Below are 25206 nucleotides of genomic sequence, written 5' to 3'. Positions count from 1 at the left end.
GAATATACAACTCTCTGCAGCTTTTCCTAATCCTGTGCAGTGACCCTTCCATGCCAGACAGTGGTACAACCAGTCAGAATACTCTTCATATACATTGTATAAATTTGCCAGAGCCTCACTGAGACTAAAGACTGAAGCACCAGTGGTGAAGATCAAGAAGGTATAGTCAGGGGAGGCAGGGAACCACTTACAGGTCTGCTTTGACACGGTCAACTGGACAACATTCAGGAACTTATCTTTGACGTTGATGCAGGAACACAGTGGTTGAATGAGAAGCTCATGGAATGGTGATGAATGTGGGCTGTGTGTGATTGAGTAATTGAACAGGACAGATTTGAGGGCTCAATTGGCCTCCTACTCCTACATTCAGAGTCACATATTGATCAGAGAACAGCAGGCTCTGGAGTACTGACACTGGGAACTGTTCCCCACCACTCCTGACTCCTACTCTTTCCTCTCCTTTCCAGCGAACCCATTCATCCAGTTGACATTCAAGGGGAGTTCAGTGATTGCAGCGACTGAGGCCAAACTTGGACAGAAGAACGTGTATCTGACTGTGCAGATCCACGCCCACCCCTGGCCCAACATCCACTGGTGAGTCAGGCCAGCAATCTTTTTTCTTTCTCTTTCTCTCTCTCTCCCTCTCTCCCCCTCCCTCTGTCCCCCTCCCTCACTCTCTCTCTCCCCCTCTTTCTCTCCCTCTTCCACTCTCCCTCTCCCTCTCCCTCTTTCCCCCCTCTCTCTCCCCTCTCCCTCTGCCTCCCCCTCCCTTTGCACTTCCTCCCTCCCACCCCCTCTCTCCCCCACTCTCTCCCCGTCCCCTCCCCCTCTCTCCTCTCTCCCCCTCCCCCTCTCTCCCCCTCCCCCTCTCTCCCCCTCCCCCTCTCTCCCCCTCCCCCTCTCTCCCCCTCCCCCTCTCCCCCTCCCCCTCTCCCCCTCCCCCTCTCTCCCCCTCCCTCCCTCTCTTCCATCCCTCTCCCCCTCACCTCCTCACCCTCTTTCTCTCTCGCCCTCACTAACCCCCTGTAATCACCACACCAGTCTGTCCCCACTCCCCTCCTCTCCATTCCTCTTCCCTCATCAGTCCTCTGTCCTCTCTCCCTCCTCCCCTCTTCCTCTACTCCTCCATCCCTCCCTTTCACCACTCCCCCTCTCCACCCTCTTTATTTTCACCCTCCCAATCTACTTTATCCCATCTGTCTCTCCCCCCTCCTGTCTTCCCTCCATCTCCTCCCTGTCTTTCCCCCCATTTTCCACCTACTCACCAGTCCCTGACCTCTATCTCTCTAACATTCTTCCTCCTCTACCCTTCAGTCTCTCTTCCACCTCTCGAAGCCCTGGATCAGGAACACTACCCATCCCCTCCTTTTGCTCCTCTCCATCAAATCTCCCCATTCTCCTGTCCTTGCTCTCCTCCTCTCCCTATCCGTCCACCTTGTCACGTTCTTCCACTTTCCTTGAGGCTGTCCCCTCTCACCCTCCCTCCCTTCCCACACTAACACCATGCCACGTTCTGCTGCAGGTTGAAAGATGGGAAGCCAATTCGGAGCCTGGCGATGCAGCCAAATGGATCGAGCCTGAGGATTGGAGAGGTGACAGAGCAGGATGCTGGTGTCTACACTGTCCTTGCCCGCAATCCCAAGGCGGGCCTGGAGAAGCGGTTACACATACGGCTCGTTGTCAATGGTGAGGATGGTAGACCATGTCCTAACACACAGATTCAATCCGGATTTGCGTTTATTTACCACGTGTACATTGAAACATACAGAGAAATGCGTTTGTTTGCTTTAACAACCAACACAACCTAGAGGTGTGCTGGCAGCAGCCCGCAAGTGTCACCACATATTCCATTGCCAATATATCATGTCCATAGTGTTCAGGAGAACAACACAAAACACAACTACAGCTCAGCTAAGTCCTGGGAGTGGACACGTCCAAACACAGAGATTTGGGAATAGGCCTGTATCTGGGGTTTGGTCTCTTCCACACTGCCTGTCACCTACACAACTGTGCACTTGACCCTCTGTGGAGCATTCACTCACACACAAACACACTGACCCTCACTGGGGGACAGTCCCACACACACTGACCCTCACTGGGGGACGGTCCCACACACACACACACACACACACACACACACTGACCCTCACAGGGGACAGAACTCCCCCGCCCACACACTGACCCTCACTGGGGAACAGATACCCCCATACACACTGACCCTCACTGGGGGATGGTCCCACACACACACACTGACCCTCACAGGGGGACGGTCCCACACACACACACACTGACCCTCACTGGGGGATGGTCCCACACACACACTGACCCTCACTGGGGGATGGTCCCACACACACTGACCCTCACTGGGGACAGTCCCACACACACACACTGACCCTCACTGGCGGACAGTCCCACCCACACACACTGACCCTCACTGGGGGATGGTCCCACACACACACTGACCCTCACTGGGGACAGTCCCACACACACACACTGACCCTCACTGGCGGACAGTCCCACACACACACACACTGACCCTCACTGGGGAATGGATCCACACACACACACTGACCCTCACTGGGGGACAGTCCCACGCACACACACTGACCCTCACAAGGGAACAGATACCCCCATACACACTGACCCTCACTGGGAGATGGTCCCACACACACACTGACCCTCACTGGGGGACAGACCCTCAAATACACTGACCATCACTGGGGGATAGTTATCTCTATCTACCTCCACCTAGCCCCACCCCTCAACCCTCTTCCCTCCTCTCCCCCTTTTCCTCTCCCCTCTCTCCTTCCCTCCCTCTCCCCTTCCCCTCCCTCTCCCCCTTTCCCCTCCGATCTCCCCCTCACCCTCTTCTCCCTCTCACCCCTCCCTCTCCTTCTCCCTCACCATCCCTATCCCCATCTTCTCCCTCCCCACCCCCTTTCTCCTTTCCCTCTCTCCCTCTCGCTCTCCTTCTCCTCCTCTCGCCCCTCCCTCACCCTCACCATCCCCATCCCCCACACCCTCTCCCTTTCTTTCTCCTCCCCCTCTCCCTCTAGCCCCAATCCCCCCCCCCCCATTCTCAGACATTAATACTCACTGGCCCTTACTGGGATCAGTTCCACACAGACCCTCAGTGGATGCCAGACTTGGACACCTATTGGCCTGACAGCTCTGCTGTCCCACCATAACCCAGTGGTGAAGAAGGATGCTTGTCCACCGGATGTGATAGATGACCCCGCCCTGTGAAGATCAGAGTCTGTGGGTGGTGGTGGCGGTTCATTGTCTGTGTTTTCCTGTATTTTCTCCGGCCCCTCCTCTGGCCGCCCCTCAGCTCGCTTTGTTTTTCTTTTTGCAACAGTCCCACCTCAGATCCATGAGAAGGAGGTGGCTTCTCCAACCAACATTTACCCACGTGGGAGCAGACAGACGCTGACATGTACCGTGTATGGCATTCCCACACCGTCACACGTGTTCTGGTACTGGAGACCCTGGGGTCCATGCGGAGTGAAGTTGTACCCAAACCTGTGAGTAGCTGTGGTCCCCCCTGAGATCTCGTTTCCCCACTCCTGTAATGCCTATTATTTTCACATGTACTGGGGTACAGTAAAAAAAAATTGTCATGTTCAAGTTCGAGTGAATACTGGAGGGCAGCACCAAACCCACCACGTACGCCATGCCACGTCGTGCACCCAATCCACCACGTACGCCATGCCACGTCGTGCACCGGCTCTGGTGCATCTCACCTGGGCGGCTACAAGCAGGCGAACCATGGCTATGACCGAGGCCACGGCACTTCCCCGCCAGCCACCCCTGCCAACCACCAATAAATCAATGAATTGGACCTGCAGCGTTCCACATGACCACTGGCCAACAGGGCTTTGCGATCACAGGAGAAGTGACTAAGATGACCACTCGCTGTTCGACTGCGCACTTCCTTCGCATGCCAACCGCTGTGACGCCTTTCTAACGCAGGCAGCAGCATGATGTCCAGCTCCTTCAGCTTCTCCACCAACCAGCAACTCGCTGATGCAATACCTGCAGAACTTTAAGTTCTGAATGTCAGTAGGGTCCTGCAATCGTAAAAAAAAATGTTTAGGAAAGACAATAACATCTCTGATTGGCCCCATAGAAGCCGCTGAGTCTGAGTGCACCCCCATCTTATCAGAATATACTTCTCGCACACTGTTCATACAGATCAGATCATCACACAGTGCATTGAGGTAGAACAAGGTAACAGAATGCAGAAAAGCGATGCCTCAAGATGGTGGCATTCATTATTAAGGACTCTCACCACCCAGGACATGAATTGAATTGAATACAATTGACTTTATTTCTTACATCCTTCACACACGTGAGGAGTGAAAATCTTTATGGTACGTCTCCGTCTGAATGTGCATTGTGCAAATTATAATAACTTGCAATTAATAGTATGCACAGTAAGATCTACAACAGAACAGTCAATATAGCTTAGAAATACAATTGTGTCAGCATGAGTTATTCAGTCAGATGGCCTGGTGGAAGAAGCTGTCCCGGAGCCTGTTGGTCCTGGCTTTTATGCTGTGGTACCATTTCGCAGATGGTAGCAGCTGGAACAGTTTGTGGTTGGGGTGACTCGAGTCCCCAGTGATCCTTCGTAATCATTGCCGATGGTCTCATACAATTCCTTGAGAGCCAGGTCAGTATCAGCCTGCAGTGGAATATACACAACTTTGATAATAACAGCCATCAACTCCCTCGGCAGCCAGAAGGGTCTACACAGAAGCACAAGATGCTCCAGATCCGGGGAACAAAAGGATTTGAGGGCATGCACATTCCAGGGGTCACACCAAGCATTATTGACCATGAAGTATATCCCACCTCCTTTACTCTTCCCAGAGGGGTTCTTTGACCTGTCCGCGAAACAGGGAGAACCCAGAAGGCTCAATGGCGTTATCCGTTATCTCCTCTGTCAACCAGGTCTCCACGAAGCACAAAAAGTTACATTCCTTTGTTTCCTGCTGGTAGGAGATTCTGGCTCTCAATTCGCACAGCTTGTTGTCCAGGGACTGAACATTAGCCAGGAATATGCTAGGGAGTGGCGGCTGATTAACACATCATCTCAATCTGACCAGGACACCGACCTTTCTCCCTCGCCTCCACCGCCACTTTCAAGCCTCCCCCGGATTGTGTAAGCGACGGTTGCCAGTGTAGAAAACATGGCACATTGTGGGTAAATGTCATCTTCCCAATGTTCAGAAGAGTCAGTCGATCATATCTGATGTGACTATCAGCTTCTTGAACAAGAAATGCAAAGGAAATTGCAGAAATTAGCAGTACACTGTAAAATTGGTACAGAGCTTGCAACACGGCTGTGGTACGCGGCACCATCTTGGCAAGCCCTCGGTTCATTGCTACCATCAGGGAGGAGGTACAGGATCCTTAAAACACACTCATTATTTCAGGAACAACTTCCTCCCCTCCACCATCAGATTTCTGAATGGTCCATGAACACTCCCTCACCACGTTTGCACTTTTTGTACATTTATTTTTAAATATGTTCTGTATTTCTTGTAATGTTTACGTATCTGCTGCCACAAAATAACACATTTCATGACGGTAGCGTAGTGGTTAGCGTGATGCTATTATAGCTCGGGCATCAAAGTTAGGCATTCAATTCTGGTGCCATTTGTAGGGAGTTTGTATATTCTAACCGTAACCACATGAGTTTCCTCACACAATCTAAAGGTTATTAGGTAAATTGATCATTGTAAATTATCCTGTGATTGCTAGGGTAAAATAAGTGGGTCGCTGAGCAGATTGGTCCATTGGACCGAAAGGTTCTGTTCCTCACTATATCTATAAATAAATAGTGAAAGTAAATCTCATTCTGATTCTCATAAAGTGTTACAGCTACATACAGAGGAAGTGCATTGCAGGTAAACTATAAGATGCAAGCTCATAACAAAGTAAATTTTGAGGCCCAGAGTCAGGAAACAGTGAGGTAGAAGTTGTCCTTATGCCTGGTGGTAAGTGCTTCCAGGCTTTTGTATCTTCTGCCCTGGCGGAGGCGGGGGAGAAGAGGGGATGTCTGGGGTCTTTGGTTATGTAGTGAGTACTGAAGTCTGTGTATACCTGTGGTCCCCATTATGAGCTCAGCTCTCTGGACTCGCCCTGCTATCTGTCCTCCTTCTCGTTTACTACCTCATTAAAGCCAACCTCTGTCCTAGCTTTTAGTTGCAAAACTGATGTGCATTTATACAGCAACTTTAACGACCTCAGGACATCAGGTAGTTTACAGCTATCATTGGGTATATTTAAACCAAAGAATGTTTAGTAAGGATGTCAATCGATATGGGGAGAAGGCAGAAAAATGGGGTGAAGAGGGAAAATAAATCAGCCATGAATGAATGATAGAGAAGACTCAATGGGCTGAATGGCCTGATAGTGCTCCTGTGTCTTGGCACCACCCCTCCCACAGTGTGACCCTCCCTCAGTACCACCCCTCCCACAGTGTGACCCTCCCTCAGTATCACCCCTCCCACAGTGACCCTCCCTCAGTATCACCCCTCCCACAGTGTGACTCTCCATCATTACAGCACCCACATATTGGTCTTGATTCTGGGCTCACATCTCTGATCAAACAGCAACTGATGACACAGCCATGGAAAGTGTTAAGTTCTGACGTCCACAAACTGAGCATAAACATCAGAAACGACTGAACCTGAACAGTGGCAGGAGATTTCAAACAATTGGAGCCGTGGTCTATTTTGAGTGATATATTATGGAGTATTTCATGAAGGTGTCATTAAGTTATGTGTCGAACGCAAGGGTAATGCACTGTGTATCTTGGAATAATGAAGACATTTTGTCAAACACCAATAACTTCAGGAAACAGACACAGCACTGAGTTCTTCACACCCTGTGTCCTGCCAGTATAGCGCTGTTTGTTTCCAATCAGGAGGATGCTGGAGTGATCCGTCCTCTCTGATACCTTCCTGTTTTTCAGTCGCTGCCTGTGAGTTTCACCTAGAGTGTGCCCTAGGACAGCATTCTGGTTGACTGCACAGCTCCTGTCTCAGTTGCATCCTGTGTTGTCAGCAGATGCAGACAAAACAAGGTTTCACCGAGTGAGGCAGCTCACACCCCCTTCAATGCATAAAGCAGAATCTGCAGGGTTGTCAGTTCCTCATTGAAATCTCTCTGTAGTTAGGTGATGGGCTGACACTGAATTTTAGAACCAAATACAGGTCACTCTGCCTGGTGAATCATATGATGATAAGAGGCATATTTCAAAGTTCATAATAAATTTATTATCAAAGAATCAGAATCATGTTTAATATCACTGGCATATGTTGTAAAATGTGTTGTTTTGTGGCAGGGCAGTGCGATACATAATAATAAACTATAAATTACTATAAGATTTAGTCCAACTCCTGGCCTTCACGTGTGGCATAGTTCTTATACCCAGTGGAGCTGTTCTCACTGACAGGAGAAGGGGCAAAGGCAGGCCACTGGCGCCTTAAAACCAGTTGCTCCGGGCAGATGGGGCTCGTTAACCACGGATGGTAGCTCATCTAGGAGAGGGAAAACTCCGATTTCAAACCTCCGCTGCCTTGCGGCTATACCCGCTCACGGGAAAGGCTTTGGGAGTAAACCCCGAGGAAAAATCCGGAGTCGGAGTCCCGAAGGCAGCTGACTGCTGTACCCAGCACTGGCACGGCAACTCCTGCGATGCTGCTGGCACCAAACTGTATCGACTCTCATTGTTCCTTTGGACCTGTCATCAGCGTGGAGAGGGGGTTCCCACTGCATGGGCAACAGACGGATCTCCATATCAACTCTGCCCTGGCTTGCACCCTGGAGAGGCCACTCCCCAGTGACTACCAGAGGCGCAGTACCCATGGTCGACCACTACCGACAGGGGCCATACACACAATAAGATTTACACACATATGTGTGTGTGTCCTCAGGCTCCTTGTACCATCTCCATGATGTTAGCAATGAGAAGAGGGCACATCCTGGGTGATGGGGGCCCTTAATGGCAGGTGCTGCCTTTTTGAGGCATTGCCTTTTGAAGATGTCCTCAATGGCGAGGAGGCTAGAGCCCATGATGGAACTGACTGAGTTTAACAACTTTCCTGACGAAGGGTCTCGGCCTGAAACGTCGACTGCACCTCTTCCTAGAGATGCTGCATGTGTTGCTTGAATTTCCAGCATTTGCAGAATTCCTGTTGTTAACAACTTTCTGCAGCTTTCTGATCCTGTGCTGTGGCCCCTCCATACCAGACGATGATGCAGCCTTTTAGAATGGTAGAAGAAAGTACGTATATGTCACCATATACAAAGTTCAAAGTAAACTTTATTATCAGAGTACATATATGTCACCACATACAGTCCTGAGATTAATTTTCCTGCTGGCATGCTCAGTAAATCTGTAGAATAGTAACTATAACAGGATCAAAGAAAGATCAACCAGAGTGCAGAAGGCAAAGAATTGTGCAAATAAAAATGTAAATAAATAGCAATAAATAACGAGAACATGAAGTAACAAGATAAAGCGATCTTAAAGTGATATCATTGGTTGTGGGAACATCTCAATGGATAGGCAAGTGAGTGTAGTTATCCCCTTTTGTTCAAGAGCTTAGTGATTGAGGTAACTGTTCTTGAAGCTGGTGGGACAAGTCCTGAGACTCTTGCACCTTCTACCTGATGACAACAGCAAGAAAAGAGCACGGCATAGGTGGTGAGGATCTCTGAAGATGGGTGCTGCTTTCCTATGACAGTGGTTCATGTAGATGTGCTCTCTGATTTGGAGTGTACCCATGATGTACTGACCAAATCCACTACCTTTTGTAGGATTTCCATTCAAAGGCATTTGTGTTTCCATACCAGGCTGTGATACAGCCAGTCAATACACTCTCCACTATACATCTATAGAAGTCTTCAGTTTTTGATGTCATCCTGAATCTACTAAGGAAACAAAATGCTGCTGTGCTTTCTTTGCAGTTGCACTTACGTGCTGGGTCCAGGACAGATTAGATTATTAGATTATGAGGACACGCAGTCCTCTTTTATTGTCATTTATTAATGCATGCATTAAGAAATGATACAATGTTCCTCCAGTATGATATCACAGAAACACAAGACAAACCAAGACTAAAAAGACTGACAAAAACCACATAGTTATAACATATAGTTACAACAGTGCAAAGCAATACCGTAATTTGATAAAGAACAGACCATGGACACGGTAAAAAAAAAGGTCTCAGAGTCTCCTGAAAGTCCCATCATCTCACGCAGGCAGATAGAGGGGAGAAACTCTTCCTGCCATGAACCTCCAGCGCCGCAAACTTGCCGATGCAGCACTCTGGAAGCACCCGACCACAGGCGACTCCTGAGTCTGTCCGAAAACTTCAAGCTTCCGACCAGCCCTCCAATACCGAGCACCATCTCTGCCGAGCGCTTCGACCCCAGCCCCGGCAACAGGCAATAGGCAAAGCCGAGGATTTGGGGCCTTCCCCTCCGGAGATTCTCGATCGCACAGTAGCAACGGCAGCGAAGCGAGCATTTCAGAAGTTTCTCCAGATGTTCCTCCGTGCTTCTCACGTCTGTCTCCATCAAATCAGGATTGTGCACGGTACCTACTTAACAAATACGATATCATTTCGGAGCGGCTGCACGCGCTGCGTCGCGCCGCCATCTTCTCCTCCCCTTCCCTGACAGGTCTTCTGAAATAGTAACACCAGGGAATTTAAAGTTGCTGACCCCTTCCACCTCTGATCCTCCACTGAGGACTAGGTCATGGACCTCTGGTTTCCCTCTCCTGATGTCTACAATCAGTGACTTGGTGTTGCTGACATTGAGAGAAGGGTTGTTGGTATGGCACTACTCAGTTAATTTTTCAATCTCTCTCCTGTATGCTGATTCCTCACCACCTCAGATTCAGCAAACTTGAATATGGTATTGGATCACGGTCATAGGTGTGAAGTGAGTAGAACATGGGGCTAAACTCACAACTCTGTGGTGTACTCGTGCTGATGGAGATCTTGGAGGAGATGTTGTTGCCACTCTGATCTGACTGGGATCTATAAGTGAGGAAATCCAGGATCCAATTGCATGAGGAGGTATTGAGGCCAGAGTCTTGTAGCTTATTGATTAGTTTTGAGGAGATGCTGATATTAAGTGCTGAGCTGTGATTGATAAAGAGCATCCTGATATATAGAAATTTGATGTCCAGATGCTCCACGGTTGTGTGAAGGGCCAGTGAAATGTTATCTGCTGTGGACCTGTTGCTCTGGTAGGCAAGTTGGAGTGGATCCAAGTTGCCTCTCAGGCAGCAGCTGATATGTTTCATCACCAGCCTCTTTAAACACTTCATCACGGTGGATGTTAGTGCAACTGGGCAATATAATTGAGGCAGGTCACCTCGCTTGTTTTTGGCACCGATATAATTGAAGCCTGCTTGAAGCAGGTGGGTTCCCTGCAGAAGCGAGCAGTTAAAGATATCAGTGAACACAACAGCCAATTTTTCTGTACAGGTCTTTAGTATGTGGCCAGGTACCTATTATATCAAGTTTGTAACCTATAGTAACCTTTTGTGTATTGCAAAACAACAACTTTCACAACATATATCAGTGATAATAAAACTCATCTGATTCTGATAGCCAGAGACTTTTTCCCAGGGCAGACATGGCTAATACGAGGGGCGTAATTTTAAGGTGATTGGAGGAAAGAAGGTTTTTTCACACAGAAAGTGGTGGGTGTGTGGAACACACTGCCATGGATGGTACTAGAAGCAGATATGTTAGGGACAGTTCGGAGACTCAGATAGCCACAAAAATGGAGGGTTATGTGGGAGGGAAGGGTCAGATTGATTTAGAGTAGAACATAGAAAACTTACAGCACAATAAAGGCCCTTCGGCTCACAAAGCTGTGCGAAACATGTACTTTAGAAATTACCTAGGGTTACCCATAGCCCTCTATTTTTCTAAGCACCATGTATCTATTCAGGAGTCTCTTAAAAGGCCCTATTGTATCCGCCTCCACCACAGTTGCCAGCAGCCCATTCCATGCACTCACCACTCTCTGTGTAAAAAAAAACTTACCCCTGACATCTCCTCTGTACCTACTTCCAAGCACCTTAAACCTGTGTCCTCTTGTGTTAGCCAGATTCTCATTGGCTATTTAATTTGCTTCAAAATACTGTTTAATTAGCTCAGTGTACATATTCCACTTATCCTTTGTGTAATCAAATATATCAATTTTGACAACACAGCCAGCCATTCCTGCTCTTTTTTTATGATTATTATCATCTGGTACTCAGTCTTTATGAACCCATGAATTCTTCCGGGTTCTGACTTGTTTCTAATACTCATTCCTGTGTTCCCTTCCGAAGAACACATACTGCTCTGCTTTTTTTTTTAACACGCTGTGCTAGCTGAGTCGCTGCAAGTGCCAGGCCGAGTTTTTCTCACTCGCCATTCCTCGCTGTGCTCTTTTTTTAGCTTGAATGTCTCCCTGCACTTCAATAGGTTAGTAGCCGTCTCGGGTTCATTTTAACATGCCAGAGTTACGTTTTGTGATTTCTAAACATGAAACTAATTCAAAAGGAGACACAGTGGTCCAAAATGTGAGTCTGACCTCGTGCTTACTTTAAGCGAGCTGTGCATGTATCACGTGGTAGCAATTCACATATTTATACATACAACCTGCAATGAATTATGATTAAGAATGCTTAATCAAGATTGCACAAATGTTATTCAAATAATATGCACAACATTCCCTCGCCAGCATCATAGATTCAAAACTGTGTACCCAGATGAGATCCAGGAGTTTGGATTCTAGTTTTGGTAACATAACCAGTTTGCTATACAGTATATACCCTTACAACGTAGGTTAAATGTTCAGCACAACATCATGGGCCAAGGAGCCTGCACTGTGCTGTAGTGTTCTATGTTGTGTGTTTTGCTTTCATTGAAGCAAGGAGCTTTGGAAGAGGTTATTTAGCTCATCAATTTCATGCTGGATCCTTCTAGGGCAAGGGTGCTAACCAGGGGCCCATGGACACCTTGCTTAATGGTATTGCCCATGATATTAAAAAAAAAGTTGGGAACCTCTGTTCAAGGTCTTGCAGACTTGCCCTCTGTACTCATCCGGAATAAGCTGGTAAATTGGTTTATTATTGTCACCTGTCCTGAGGTACAGTGAAAAGCTTATTGTGCCCGCTGTTCATACAGATCAGATCATTACACAGTGCATTGAGGGAGAACAAGGGAAAACAAGAACAGAATGCAGAACAAAATGTCACAGTTACAGAGAAAGTGCAGTACAGGTAAAGAATTAGGTGCAAGATCAATGATGTAGATTTTGAGGTCAACAGTCCATCTTATTGTACCTGGGGTCTGTTCAGTAGTTTGATAACAGGGGAATAGAAGCTGTCTTTGAGTGGTCGTATGTGCTATTAGACTCTCATATCTACTTTCTGATGGGGTGGGGAGAAGAGAGGATGTTCATGGTTGGTGGGATCTTTGGTTATGCTGGCTGCTTTACTGAGGCAGCAAGAAATGTAGACAGAGTCCATGAAGCGGACTGTACCTCTTCCTAGAGATGCTGCCTGGCCTGCTGTGTTCACCAGCAACTTTTATGTGTGTTCCATGAAGGGGAGGCTAGTTTCTGTGATGTGTTGAGCTGTGCCCACAACTCTCTGCAATTTCCTGTAGTCAGGTGCATTGCAGTTGCTATACCAAGTTGTGATGCATCTGGATTGGATGCTTTCTAAGGTGCCTTCAAAAAAATTGGTGAGGGTTGGCAGGGACAGGCTCCCTGAGGAGGTAGAGGTGTTGGTGAGCTTTCTTGCCTGCGACGGTTTTGTGTTTAATCCAGGACAGATTATTAGTGATGCTCGCTCCTGGGACCTGGGAGCTGTCAACCCTTTTGACCTCAGCACCATTGATATAAGCGTGGATATGAAATGATGAAATGTTCTTGTAGTGAAACCCTGGCCTGTTCAATTCTTCCTTTGAGTTGTAACCTCTGCCTTTCTTTTTCTCACGGGTGCAGAGGTCCTCAAGCCATCTTGGGGCGCCATACTCAGGACCGAACCCCTGACTGCGAAGACTGGAGGAACATCTCAGCGGGGCCCCTGACCAACAAGATTGAGAGCATTGAGACCAGCTCTGAGGTTCTGGAGGGGAGGAACAAGGTGGGTCCTTTCCACTCTCCTAGCACTTTTCCATAACATCTGCAATGCCAAAAGCTCTTTATGGGGCCATTATCAAGGAAAATTTAAGATACTGCAAAGGGATGTTGGTTGTTTGTCATATCCAACAATGACAGGAGACCTGTGTGGGGAGTTTTTAAAGTAGTAAAGCTGTTCAACTCTCTCTTGACCACAGAAGTCTGAGTCAAGTGGTACGAGTAATCGTCACAAACTGGGGTTGTCCTTGGTTGGGGTGTTGACCGTGATGTCTGAGCCTTGTCAAGCCCTTTGTTCGCCATGAAGCGTTGCAGAACTGCCTTCCTGGCTGTTGGATCTCACTGTTAATCTCATCTGCCCAGTCCACCAGAGCTAACTTTGTATAATAGGTCAGGCATGTCCCTATATGAGTGGGGTATGAGGCCCCCCGCCACACCCAGCTACCCTCACTTAGTTTAGCCTGGTTGTTGAAGCGGTGTACCAGGATGTGGCTGCTGTCACATGCAAACAACTCCTTGGAGCCACAGGTGAGAGCTGAGGGACCAAAGTTGAGTAATGGACACAACAAGGTCCTTCATCAGAGATGCTACCCCTCCCTGGACCCCACGCACCCCAAAGGAAAGGACTACCCTCTGGCTATAGCCGTAGGAAATTCTCCTCATCTCTGTCTAAAGGGGTGTCCCTTTGTTCTGAGCTCTGTATTTAAGGGCATCTGGCGGTTAAACAGAGAGAAACTACCAGCCTGTGGTTGATTTTAAATCAGAGATTGCTGGGTTTTTGATAAACAGGCATCGGTTGCCGGGGATGCCAGTGGGCAGGAGATGGCACAGATTAGCCACAATCCTGTTAATTAGTGGTACCTGCTCAAAGGGCTGAAAAGCTAGCCTCGCCTCTCCCTGCTTCAGTCACTGTTTCCTCTCCCCCGACAGACAGTCAGCAAGCTGATCATTGTGGCTGCCAACATCTCCGTCATGTATAAGTGTTCTGCTTTCAATAAAGTCGGGCGTGATGACCGCGTCATCTACTTCTACGTGACAAGTGAGTACCTCGGAGGGGTGGGTGGGTGGGTGTGTGTGTGTGTGTTTGTGAGAGAGAATGTGTGAGAGGGGGAAGAGAGTGTGTTTGTGTGAGAGAGAGAAAAAGAGAGAATATGTGTGTGTGAGTGTGTCTGTGTGAGAAAGTGTGTGTCTGTGTGTGTGTGGGGCGGCAGAAGAAGTGTGTGTGTGGGAGAGAGTGTGAGAGAAAGAGTGTGTGTGAGGGAGTGTGTATGTGGGAGAGAGAAAGAGTGAGTGTGTGAGGGAGTGGGAGAGAGAAAGAGTGTGTATGTATGTGTGGGAGAGAGAAAGAATGTGTGGGAGAGAGAAAGAGTGTGTGTGTTTGTGTGTGAGGGAGTGTGTGTATATGTGTGGGAGAGAGAAAGTTGTGTGTGTGTGTGAGAGCGAGTGTGCAGATGAGTGGGAGAGAGTGCGTGTGTGTCTGTGTGTGAGAGAGAAGGGGAGAGTGTGTGTTGGGGGGAGTGTGTGTGAGAGAGAACGAGTGTGCGTGACTGTGTGTGAGAGAGAGAAAGAGAGTGGGGGGGTGAGTGTGCGCGGGAGAGAAAGAGTGCATGTCTGTGTGTGTGAGAGAGAGTGTGCGTCTGTGTGTGTGGGGGAAGTGTATGTGAGAGAGAGAAAGAGTGTGTCTGTGTGTTTGGGGTGGTGATTGTATGTGAGAGAGAAAGCGTGTCTGTGTGCATGCCTGTATACTGCCACCAACCGAGGAAACACCTTTGTATTCAGAGATCCTACAGTAAGGTGGCAACTGCTCTGCCCGTGACCACAGGAAACTGCAGAGAGTTGTGGACACAGCTCAGCACATCACAGAAACCAGCCTCCCCTCCATGGGCTCTATCTACACCTTTCCATGTCTCAGTGAAGCAACCAGCATGTTCAAAGACTCCACCCACTCCAGACATTCTCTTGTCTCTCCTTTCCCATCAGGCAGAAGATTAAAAAGCCTGAAAGCACATCCTACCAGGCCCAAGGACAGCTTCTACCCACTGTAATCAGACTATTGAAAGGACTTCTCATAAAATAAAAATAAACTCAATCTACCTCATTATGACCTTACACCTTAATGTCTGCCTGCACTGCACCGCACTTTGTCCTACCTCAGTGTTCTTGCATTTGGAATGACATTACAGACACTTGCAAACAACCAATGTGCAAAAGAAGACAAAACATGCAAATAATTAAAAAGTAAATAAATAATATTGAGAATGTGAGTTGTAGAGTCCTTAAAAGTGAGTCCATAGGTTCAGTGTTGAGTGGATGAAGTTACCCCACTGGTTCAGGAGCCTGATGGTTGAGGGGAACTGTTCCTGAACCTGGTGGTGTGAGTTCTGATGCTCCTGTACCTTCTTCCTGATGGCAGCAGTGAGAAGAGAGCAGGTCCTGGGTGATGGGGGTCTTTGATGATGGATGCTGCTTTCTTGTGAATGTGCTCATGATGGGAAGGCTTTTATCTGTGATGAACTGGGCTGTATTCATCACTTTATGTACAGCAATTACCTCATTAGCAAATCCAAGCTGGCCTGCAGAAACTGAATTCCCTGTCTTTGCACCTCAAGGTATCCCGGAGGGGTTCGGTATCGACCTGCAGCCTTCGGAGAGCCCGGTGGAAGGTCAGAGAGTGCGTCTGCGGTGCAGCGCGGATAATTACACCTATGAGAATCTGCAGTGGTACCGGCTTCTGCCCAGCGCCCTGGAGGGTGAGCTGGGAGACCCCCCTGTGCTTGAGTGCAGGAACATGCACATGTACGGCAAGAGGCTGGCAGGGGTGGAGATGGCAGACCCCCAGCACAAGGGACTGGCTCTGGAGCTTCAGATTGCCAGTGTCACACTGAAGGATGAGGGTGATTATGTGTGTGAAGTTCAGAACAAGAAAACTGGCGAGAAACATTGCCACAGGAAGTACGTCCTGGTGAGAGGTGAGTGCCCACCGTCAGGTGGTACAGCAGGGTGGCATAGCGGGTAGAGCCCTGTCTCAAAGAACACAGGCCCTTCAGCCCAACTGATCCATGCTCACAAATATGCTTGTCCTGTTGGGAAGGGTAAGGCTCTGAGGAATGCAGTAGAACAGAAGGATCTGGGAACACAGATCCCTTTCCTTGAAATTCAATGCAAACTCTTGTGGATGTGTAGTAGGGGAATCTAGAACAGACATGAGAGGAATTTCTTTAGCCAGAGGGTCTGAATCTGTGAAATTTATTGTTACAGACAGCTGTAGAGGCTAAGTCATTATGTATATTTAAAGCAGAGTTTGATAGGTTCCTGATTAGTCAGGGTGTCAAAGGTTATGGGGAGAAGGCAGATGAGTGGGGTTGAGAGGGATAATAAATCGGGAGTGGTGGGGGAACGCCCTAATTTGCACCTATATCTTATGGTCTAATATATGTTTTCTGTAGTTAGGCACATTTTATTCCATATCTGTACTATTAACTTTATTTTTATATACTGCAATTTTTTATTCTTTATAATTGTCTTTTGTTACCTGTTGCTCCGACACACCGCAGCAATTTCCTAATATATATAGTGAATAAAGTTGATCTTTGATCCTTGAAGTGATGTCACAGGTAGATGTGGGCATAAAAAAACAACTTTGGCACGTTAGTTTCATAAATTGGGATGTTATGTTGAAGTTGTATAAGACCTAGATTGGAGTATAATATGCAGTTTTGGTCACCTACCTACAGGAAAGATGTCAATAAGGCTGAAAGAATTCAGAGAAAATTTACAAGAATGTTGCCGGGACATGAAGACCTGCGTTATAGGGACCAGATGATTATTTATTTATTTATTAGCTATAAACTGTTTCTGAGATGCAGCACAGAAAAGGCCCTTTTGGCCCTTCGAGCTGCGACGCCCAGCAATCAGCCTAATCATGAGATAGTTTACAATGCCCTGTTAGCTTACAGTACCAGACAGTGCCTCGTTGACCTGTGGGAGGAGACCAGTGCACCCCGAGAAAACCTATACAGTCCCACGCACAAACCTACACAGTCACACGCAGTCCCACGCACAAATCAACACAGTCCCATGCACAAACTCCTTAAAGACAGCGGTGGGAATTGAATCCGGGTGGCTTGTACTATAAAGCATTGTGGTAACCACTGCATTACTGTTCCACCCCTATTGGTTGGCACTCTATTTCCCAGAGTGTAGGAGAATTGAGGGGAGATTTCATAGAGGTATGCAAAAGTATGAGGGATTTAGATAGGTAAATGCAAGCAGATTTTTTTTCCCACTGGGGTTGGGTGAAACTAGAAATAGAGGTCATGGGTTAAGGATGAAAGGTGAAATGCTTAAGAGGAACTTGATGGGGAACTTTTTCACTCAGAGGGTGGTGCGAGTGTGGATGCCGGTTTGATTGCAGCATTTAAGAGAAGCTTGGATAACCACATGGATGGGAGGGGTACGAAGGTCTATGGTCCGGGTGGGGGTCAATGAGGCTGGGCAGAATAACCGATCGACACAGACTAGTCCGTAGGGTAGCAGCCTGCAGTTAGTGTACTGCTTCATAGTGCCAGCAATTGGGGTTCTGACTGTAGGGTAATTGGAACAGTGATGATAGGACCTAGATTTCTGAACACCACAAATCCCACCGAGACAGCTGGGAAGTTCAGTTCAAGTGATGGAATAAAAAGCTAACATCACCAGGGCGACTGCTACATGGACATTGTGAAAACCCACCTGGTTCTACAAGACTATAAGATATAGGAGCAGAATTAGGCCCTTCGGCCCATCAATTCTGCTCTGCCAATCCACCATGACCGATTTATTATCCCTCTTAACCCCATTCTCCTGCCTTCTCCCCTTAACCTTTGATCCCCTGATTAATCAAAAACCTATCAGCATTCACTTTAAACATAATGACTTGGCTTCTACAGCAGTCTGTGACAGTGAATTGCACACATTCACCACCCTGTGGCTAAACTCCTCATGTTTGTTCATCCGTGTGCTTCAGGGGAGGGACCCTGTCCCATACAGTGCTGTTGTGAGCTCAGAGGAGCACTTCCAGCTAAAAGGATGAATATCAGCAGATTTCTGATCTTCTTGCAGCTCAGGAGAGCCCAGGTCTGTTTGGGAACCTGACGGACCTGTCAGTCAATGTCAGTGACTCCATCCAGATGAGGTGTGCTGTTAGCGGAACCCCTCAACCCACCATCACCTGGTTTAAGGACGAGAAAATGTTTCACGAGCTCTCAGGTAAGACATTTACTTATCATTGTCTTCACCCCCCCCCCCACCACACCTAACGAAACTGCTCCCACAGCCCACGGACACTCTCCCCATCACCAACTCTCCCCACCCACTGAATCCCCTCCCACTGTCACAGACACTCTCCCCATCACCGACTCTCCCCACCCACTGAATCCCCTCCCACTGTCACAGACACCCTCCCCATCACTGACGCCCCACCCACTGAATCCCCTCCCACTGTCACAAACACTGTCCCCATCACCGACTCTCCCCTCCCACTGTCACAGACACTCTCCCCCATCACCGACTCTCCCCACCCACTGAATCCATAAGACCATAAGACACAGGAGCAGAATTGGGCCATTCAGCCCATCGAGTCTGCTCCACCATTCTATCATCGCTGATCCCAGCTCCCACTCAACCCCATATACCTGGCTTCTTGCCATATCTTTTGATGTCCTGCCCAGTCAGAAAACTGTCAGCTTCCACTTTAAATATAAGCACGGACTTGGGCTCCACTGCAGTCTGTGGCAGAGCATTCCACAGATTCACTACTCCGGCTAAAAAAAATCCTCCTTACCTCTGTTCCAAAGGGCCACCCTCAATTTTGAGGCTGTACCCTCTAGTTCTAGATACCCCCACCATAGGAAACATCCTTTCCACATCCATCCTATCTAATCCTTTCAACATTTGGTATATTTCAATGAGATCCCCACGCATACTTCTAAATTCCAGTGAGTACAGCCCCAAAGCTGCCAAACACTCCTCATATGTTAACCCCTTCATTCCTTGTGAACCTCTTTGGGACTTTCTCCAATGACAACACATAATTTCTGAGATATAGGGACGAAAACTTGACAATACTCCGACTGCGGCCTGACTAGTGTCTTATAGAGGCTCAGCATTATCTCCTTGCTTTTATGTTCTATTCCCCTTGAAATAAATGCCAACATTGCATTTGCTTTTTTTTTTACTACAGACCTGTAAGTTAACCTTCTGAGAGTCTTGCACGAGGACTCCCAAGTCCCTCTGCACTTCTGATGTTTGAACTTTCTCCCCATTTAGATAATAGTCGAGCACCTCCGCTCCGTCCGCCACAACAGACTAGGATCTCCCGGTAGCCACCCACTTCAACTCTGCTTCCCATTCCCATTCAGATATGTCCATACATGGCCTCCTCTATTGCCATGATGAGGCTAAACTCAGGCTGGAGGAGCAACACCTCATATGCCATCTAGGTAGTCTCCAGCCCCTTGGTATGAACACTGAATTCTCCAACTTCCCGTAATTCCCGTCCCCTCCCTTCTCCTATCCCTATTTCACTCTGCCCCCTCCCCCAGCTGCCTATCACCTCCCTCATGGTTCCGCCTTCTTCTACTACCCATTGTGTTTTCCCCTATTCCTTCTTCACCTTTCCTGCCTATCCCCTCCTTGCTTCCCCTCCCCCATCTCTTTATCTTTCCCCTTACTGCTTTTTCACCTGGAACCTACCAGCCTTCTCCTTCCCACTCTCCCCCACCTTCTTTATAGGGCCTCTGCCTCTTCCCTGTTCAGCCCTGACAAAGGGTTCCGGCCTGAAATGCCGACTCATCGTTTTCACGGATGCTGCCCAACCTGCTGAGTTCCTCCAGCATGTTGTGAGTGTAGATAATAGTCTGCACTATTGTTCCTTTTATAAAAAATGCATTACCATACATTTCCAAACACTGTATTCCATCTGACGCTTTTTTGCCCATTCTTCCAATTTGTTTAAGTCCTGCTGCAATCACATTGCTTCCTCAGCACTACCTACCCCTCCACCTATCTTTGTATCACCCGCAAGCTTTGCCTAAAAATCCATTGACAAACAATGCGAAAAGTAGCAGTCTCAATACTAAGGAACACCACTAGTCACTGGCAGCCAAACAGAAAAGGCCCCCTTTATTCCCACTCACTGTCTCCTGCCTGTCAGCCATTCCTCTATCCATGCCAGTATCTTTCCTGTAAAGCCATAGGATTTGATCTTGTTAAGCAGCCTCTTGTGAAGCACCTTATGAAATGCCTTCTGAAAATCCAAGTAAATGACATCCACTGTCTCTCCTTTTGTTTACTCAGCTTGTTACTTTCTCTAAGAACTCTTAATAGATTTGTCAGGGAAGATTTCCTTTCACAGAAACCATGCTGACTTTGACTTATTTTATCATTAGTGTCCAAGTACCCCGAAACCTCATCCTTAATAATAGACTCCATCACTTTCCCATGCACTGAGGCTAGGCTAACTGGTCTATAATTTCCTTTCTTCCATTTTTTTGGTGTGTGTGTCTGCGCGTCTGCGTGTCTGTGCGTGCGTCCGTGATGATGTCTTTTTCATGGTTTTTACAAGGCGCAGAGAGAGAGAGAGACTGTGTGGCGAGTCACTCCTCACACAGACATTTTCACAGTATTTTCCCTTTGTTTTTACGAGGTTGAGTTGTGATCTTGACACTCAATTCGGCACAGATGGAAAGTGTACTCGGGGGCAGACCCGACTAGTTTCGAACCCGGGAACCTCCGCTCCCAGTTCCGGCGCCGATGTCATTGTGCCCCCAGTCGGCCCTATAATTTCCTTTCTTTTGCCTTCCTCCCTCCTTAAAGAGTGGAGTGACATTTTTAAATTTTCCAGTCCTCTGGGACCAAACCAAAATCAAGTGATTCTTGAAAGATCATGACAAGGGCATCTGTTATCTCTTCGGGAACGGATGTAGTCCATCTGGTCCAGGTGATATATCCACCAAAGACCTTTGAGTTTGCATAGCACTTTTTCATTTGTAATAGCAATGGCACTCACTCCTGCTCCTTGGCACTCATGGACCTCTGGTACACTGCTGGTGTCTTGCATAGTTAAGACTAATGCAAGATACTGATTAAGTTCATCTGCCATTTCTTTGTCCCCCATTACTACCACATCAACATCATTTTTCAGCGGTCCAGCATCAAACCTTCCCACAGCCCAAAGGTGCTCTTCCCCCCATCATCAATTCTCCCCTGTCACCAAGTCTCCCCATCCACTGAATCCCCTCCCACAGTGCACTCCCCCACCCCCCCATCACTGACTCTTGTGTAAGCTTGGGAGGCTGGGGAAGCTGAGACTGTTCTGTTTGGTATCGGAAGGGGTGAGAGGATATTTAAAGGGGACGTTTAACACCATGAAAATGTTTGATGCAAGGGAATGATGAGCGTAAAACATGAAGGGAAGGGGACAGGCAGATGTAGCACTGGGGAATGGAGAGAACTGACCTGATACTGGGGCCCAAGTTCAACAGGAACTTCCAAAATATTTAAAGTTGATAGGGTAGTTAACAAGGCACATTGGCCTTCATAGGTTGGGAGAACTGAGTTGAAGAGCTGCAAGGTAATGTTAAGTCTGGTTACACCACACTTGGAGCATTGTGTTCAGTTCTGGTCATCTCACTATAGGAGGGATTGTGGTGGCTTTAGAGAGGGTGCAGAGAAGACTTACCAGGATGCTGCATGAATTAGAGAGCATGTCTTTTGAGAAGAGGTTGAGAAAACTAGAGCTTTTCTCTCTGGAGTGAAAAAGGATGAGAGGTGACGATAAAGGTATACAAGATGACAAGAGGCATAGATCGAGTGAGTAGAATGAGACTTCTTCCCGGGGAGATATGATTAATATGAGAGGGCATTATTTTAAGGTGATTTGAGGAAACTATAGGGGGGATGTGGGAAGTTTTTTTTTACACAGAGACTGGTAGGTATGTGGAACACACTGCCAGGGGTGATGCTAGAGACAGATACATTAGGGATATTTAAGAAACTCTCGGCTAGGCACGTGGCTGATGGAAAGATGGAGGCCTATGTAGGAGGGGAGGGTTGGATTGATCTTAGAGTAGCTTAAAAAGCCGGCTCAACATCATGTGCTGAAGGCTCCGTACTGTGCTGTAATGTTCTTTAGGCAAAGTGGAGTTTATTGGCAATTACGCTGGTACATATCTGCACAGGTGCAATAAAAAGTAAGTTGTAGCAGTGTCACAGGCACATACATCATACAAACAACATTTACAAGATAAAGCTAAATCAAGCATTATACACAATTTTTACAAGAATACACAAGTTAAATCGGAGCAAGGGGCCGAGAGAGGAGTAGGAATCTTGGAGAGAAGACTTTTTTTTTTACACTGCTGAGGGAAAAGAGGCTAGACTGTGCAGGCACGTGACGTAGAGTGCCAAAGGTTTAAAAAAAAAGATCATCATATACAGCAGGCAGTGGAGTGAGAGGGAGCAGAGTGAGACGGCTTTGGCTCAACAGGCTTCAGCGTGCACAGGCACAGGCGAGGTTATGTTCTGGTAAGTTTTGTTTTGTTTGTTTAGAGTAGACAGAATGCCAGGCAGGATGTTGGAATGCTGCTCTTGCAGGATGTGGGAAGTCAGGGAGACCTCCGGTGTCCCTGACAATGACACCTACAAGAAGTGCATCCAGCTGCAGCTCCTAACAAACTGCGTTAGGGAACTGGAGCAGGAGCTGGATGACCTCCGGATCATTCGAGAGAATGAGGAGATTATAAATAGTAGCTTCAGGGAGGTAGTTACACCAAAGGAGCAGCACACAGGTAATTGTGTTACCGTCAGGCGAGGAAAGGGGAAAGGGCAGGCAGAGCAGAGTTCCCCTGTGGCCATTCCCCTCAACAACAAGTATACTGATTTGGAATCTGTTGGGGTGGATGACTTACGTGGGACAAGCTGCGGCAGCCGGATCTCTGGCACTGAGTCTGGTTCTGCAGTGCAGAAGGGAGGGTGGTAGAAGAAGACAGCGGTAGTGATAGGGGACTCGATAGTTAGAGGTACAGAAAGGAGGTTCTGTGGTCGTGACAGAGACTCCCAGATGGTTTGTTGCCTCCGGGTACCAGGGTCAGTGATGTCTCTGATTGCGTGTACAGCATTCTGAAGTGGGAGGGTGATCAGCCAGATGTCGTGGTACACATCGGTACCAATGACGTAGGAAGAGAGAGTGAGGAGGTCCTCGAGAGTGAGTAGAGAGAGTTTGGTAGGAAGTTAAAAAGCAGGACCTCGAGAGTGGTAATCTCAGGATTGCTACCTGTGCCACATGCCAGTGAGGGTAAGAATAGGATGCTCTGGCGTATGAACACGTGGCTGGGGAACTGGTGTAGGAGGCAGGGTTTCAGATTTCAGGATCATTGGGACCTAACCTCTTCTGGGACAGGTGGGACTCGTACAAGAGAGACGGGTTACACCTGAACTACAAGGGGACCAATATCCTTGCAGGGAGGTTTGTTAGTGCTTTTGGGGAGGGTTTAAACTACAAACCCCATTTCCAGAAAAGTTGGGATATTTTCCAAAATGCAATAAAAACAAAAATCTGTGATATGTTAATTCACGTGAACCTTTATTTAACTGACAAAAGTACAAAGCAAAGATTTTCAATAGTTTTACTGACCAACTTAATTGTATTTTGTAAATATACACAAATTTAGAATTTGATGGCTGTAATACACTCAACAAAAGTTGGGTCAGAGTTAAAATAAGATTGAAAAGTACACAGAATATTCAAGTAACACCGGTTTGGAAGACTCCACATTAAGCAGGCTAATTGGTAGCAGGTGGGGTATCATGACTGGGTATAAAAGCAGTGTCCATCAAAGGCTCAGTCTTTGCAAGCAAGGATGGGTCGTGGCTCACCCCTTTGTGCCAAAATTCGTGAGAGAATTGTTAGTCAGTTCAAAAGGAACATTTCTCAACGCAAGATTGCAGAGAATTTAGGTCTTTCAACATCTATAGTACATAATATTGTGAAAAGATTCAGAGAATTCAGAGACATCTCAGTGCGTAAAGGGCAAGGTCGGAAACCACTGTTAAATGTGCGTGATCTTCAAGCCCTCAGGCGGCACTGCCTAAGAAACTGTCAGGCTACTGTGACAATTATAGCCACCTGGGCTCGGAGTACTTCAGAAAACCATTGTCACTCAACACAGTCCGTCGCTGCATCCAGAAATGCAACTTGAAACTGTATTACGCAAGGAGGAAGCCATACATCAACTCTATGCAGAAATGCCGGCGAGTTCTCTGGGCCCGAGCTCATCTCAGATGGACCGAAAGACTGGAACCGTATGCTATAGTCAGATGAGTGGACATTTCAGCTAGTTTTTGGAAAAAACGGGCGTCGTGTTCTCCGTGCCAAAGATGAAAACGACCATCCAGATTGTTATCAGCGAAAGGTGCAAAATCCAGCATCTGTGATGGTATGGGGGTGCATCAGTGCCCACGGCTTGAGTGAGTTGCATGTATGTGAAGGTACCATTGACTCTGAGGCATATATTAGGATTTTAGAGAGACATATGTTGCCATCAAGGCAACGTCTCTTCCCGGGACGTCCATGCTTATTTCAGCAGGACAATGCCAGACCACATTCTGCACGGGCTACAACAGCGTGGCTTTGTAGACACAGAGTGCGTGTGCTTGACTGGCCTGCTGCCAGTCCAGATCTATCTCCTATTGAAAATGTATGGCGCATCATGAAGAGGAGAATCAGACAACGGAGACCACGGACTGTTGAGCAGCTGAAGTCTTATATCAAGCAAGAATGGACAAAATTTCCAATTGCAAATCTACTACAATTAGTATCATCAGTTCCAAAACGATTAAAAAGTATTATTAAAAGGAAAGGTGATGTAACACAATGATAAACATGCCTCTGTCCCAACTTTTGTTGAGTGTGTTGCAGCCATCAAATTTTAAATTTGTGTATGTTTACAAAATACAATTAAGTAGGTCAGTAAAACTATTGAAAATCTTTTCTTT

General features: G+C 47.4%; 1 protein-coding gene across 7 annotated transcripts in view; it reads left to right on the top strand.

Annotated features, from left to right (window-relative positions):
• The window catches only part of flt4 (fms related receptor tyrosine kinase 4), a 267177-nt gene that overhangs the window by 160804 nt on the left and 81167 nt on the right, over positions 1-25206 (top strand). For all 7 annotated transcript variants that reach the window (XM_063053080.1, XM_063053081.1, XM_063053082.1 and 4 more), the window contains 7 exons: positions 468-594; positions 1523-1686; positions 3359-3524; positions 13039-13180; positions 14104-14212; positions 15783-16142; positions 18274-18420. In XM_063053080.1, the coding sequence (XP_062909150.1) occupies positions 468-594; positions 1523-1686; positions 3359-3524; positions 13039-13180; positions 14104-14212; positions 15783-16142; positions 18274-18420 (1215 nt within the window). The remainder of the gene's footprint in view (positions 1-467; positions 595-1522; positions 1687-3358; positions 3525-13038; positions 13181-14103; positions 14213-15782; positions 16143-18273; positions 18421-25206) is intronic.

The sequence above is a fragment of the Mobula hypostoma genome, chromosome 7, assembly GCF_963921235.1.
Source record: "Mobula hypostoma chromosome 7, sMobHyp1.1, whole genome shotgun sequence".
NCBI lineage: Eukaryota > Metazoa > Chordata > Chondrichthyes > Myliobatiformes > Myliobatidae > Mobula > Mobula hypostoma.
This window is presented reverse-complemented; position numbering and strand designations above follow the sequence as displayed.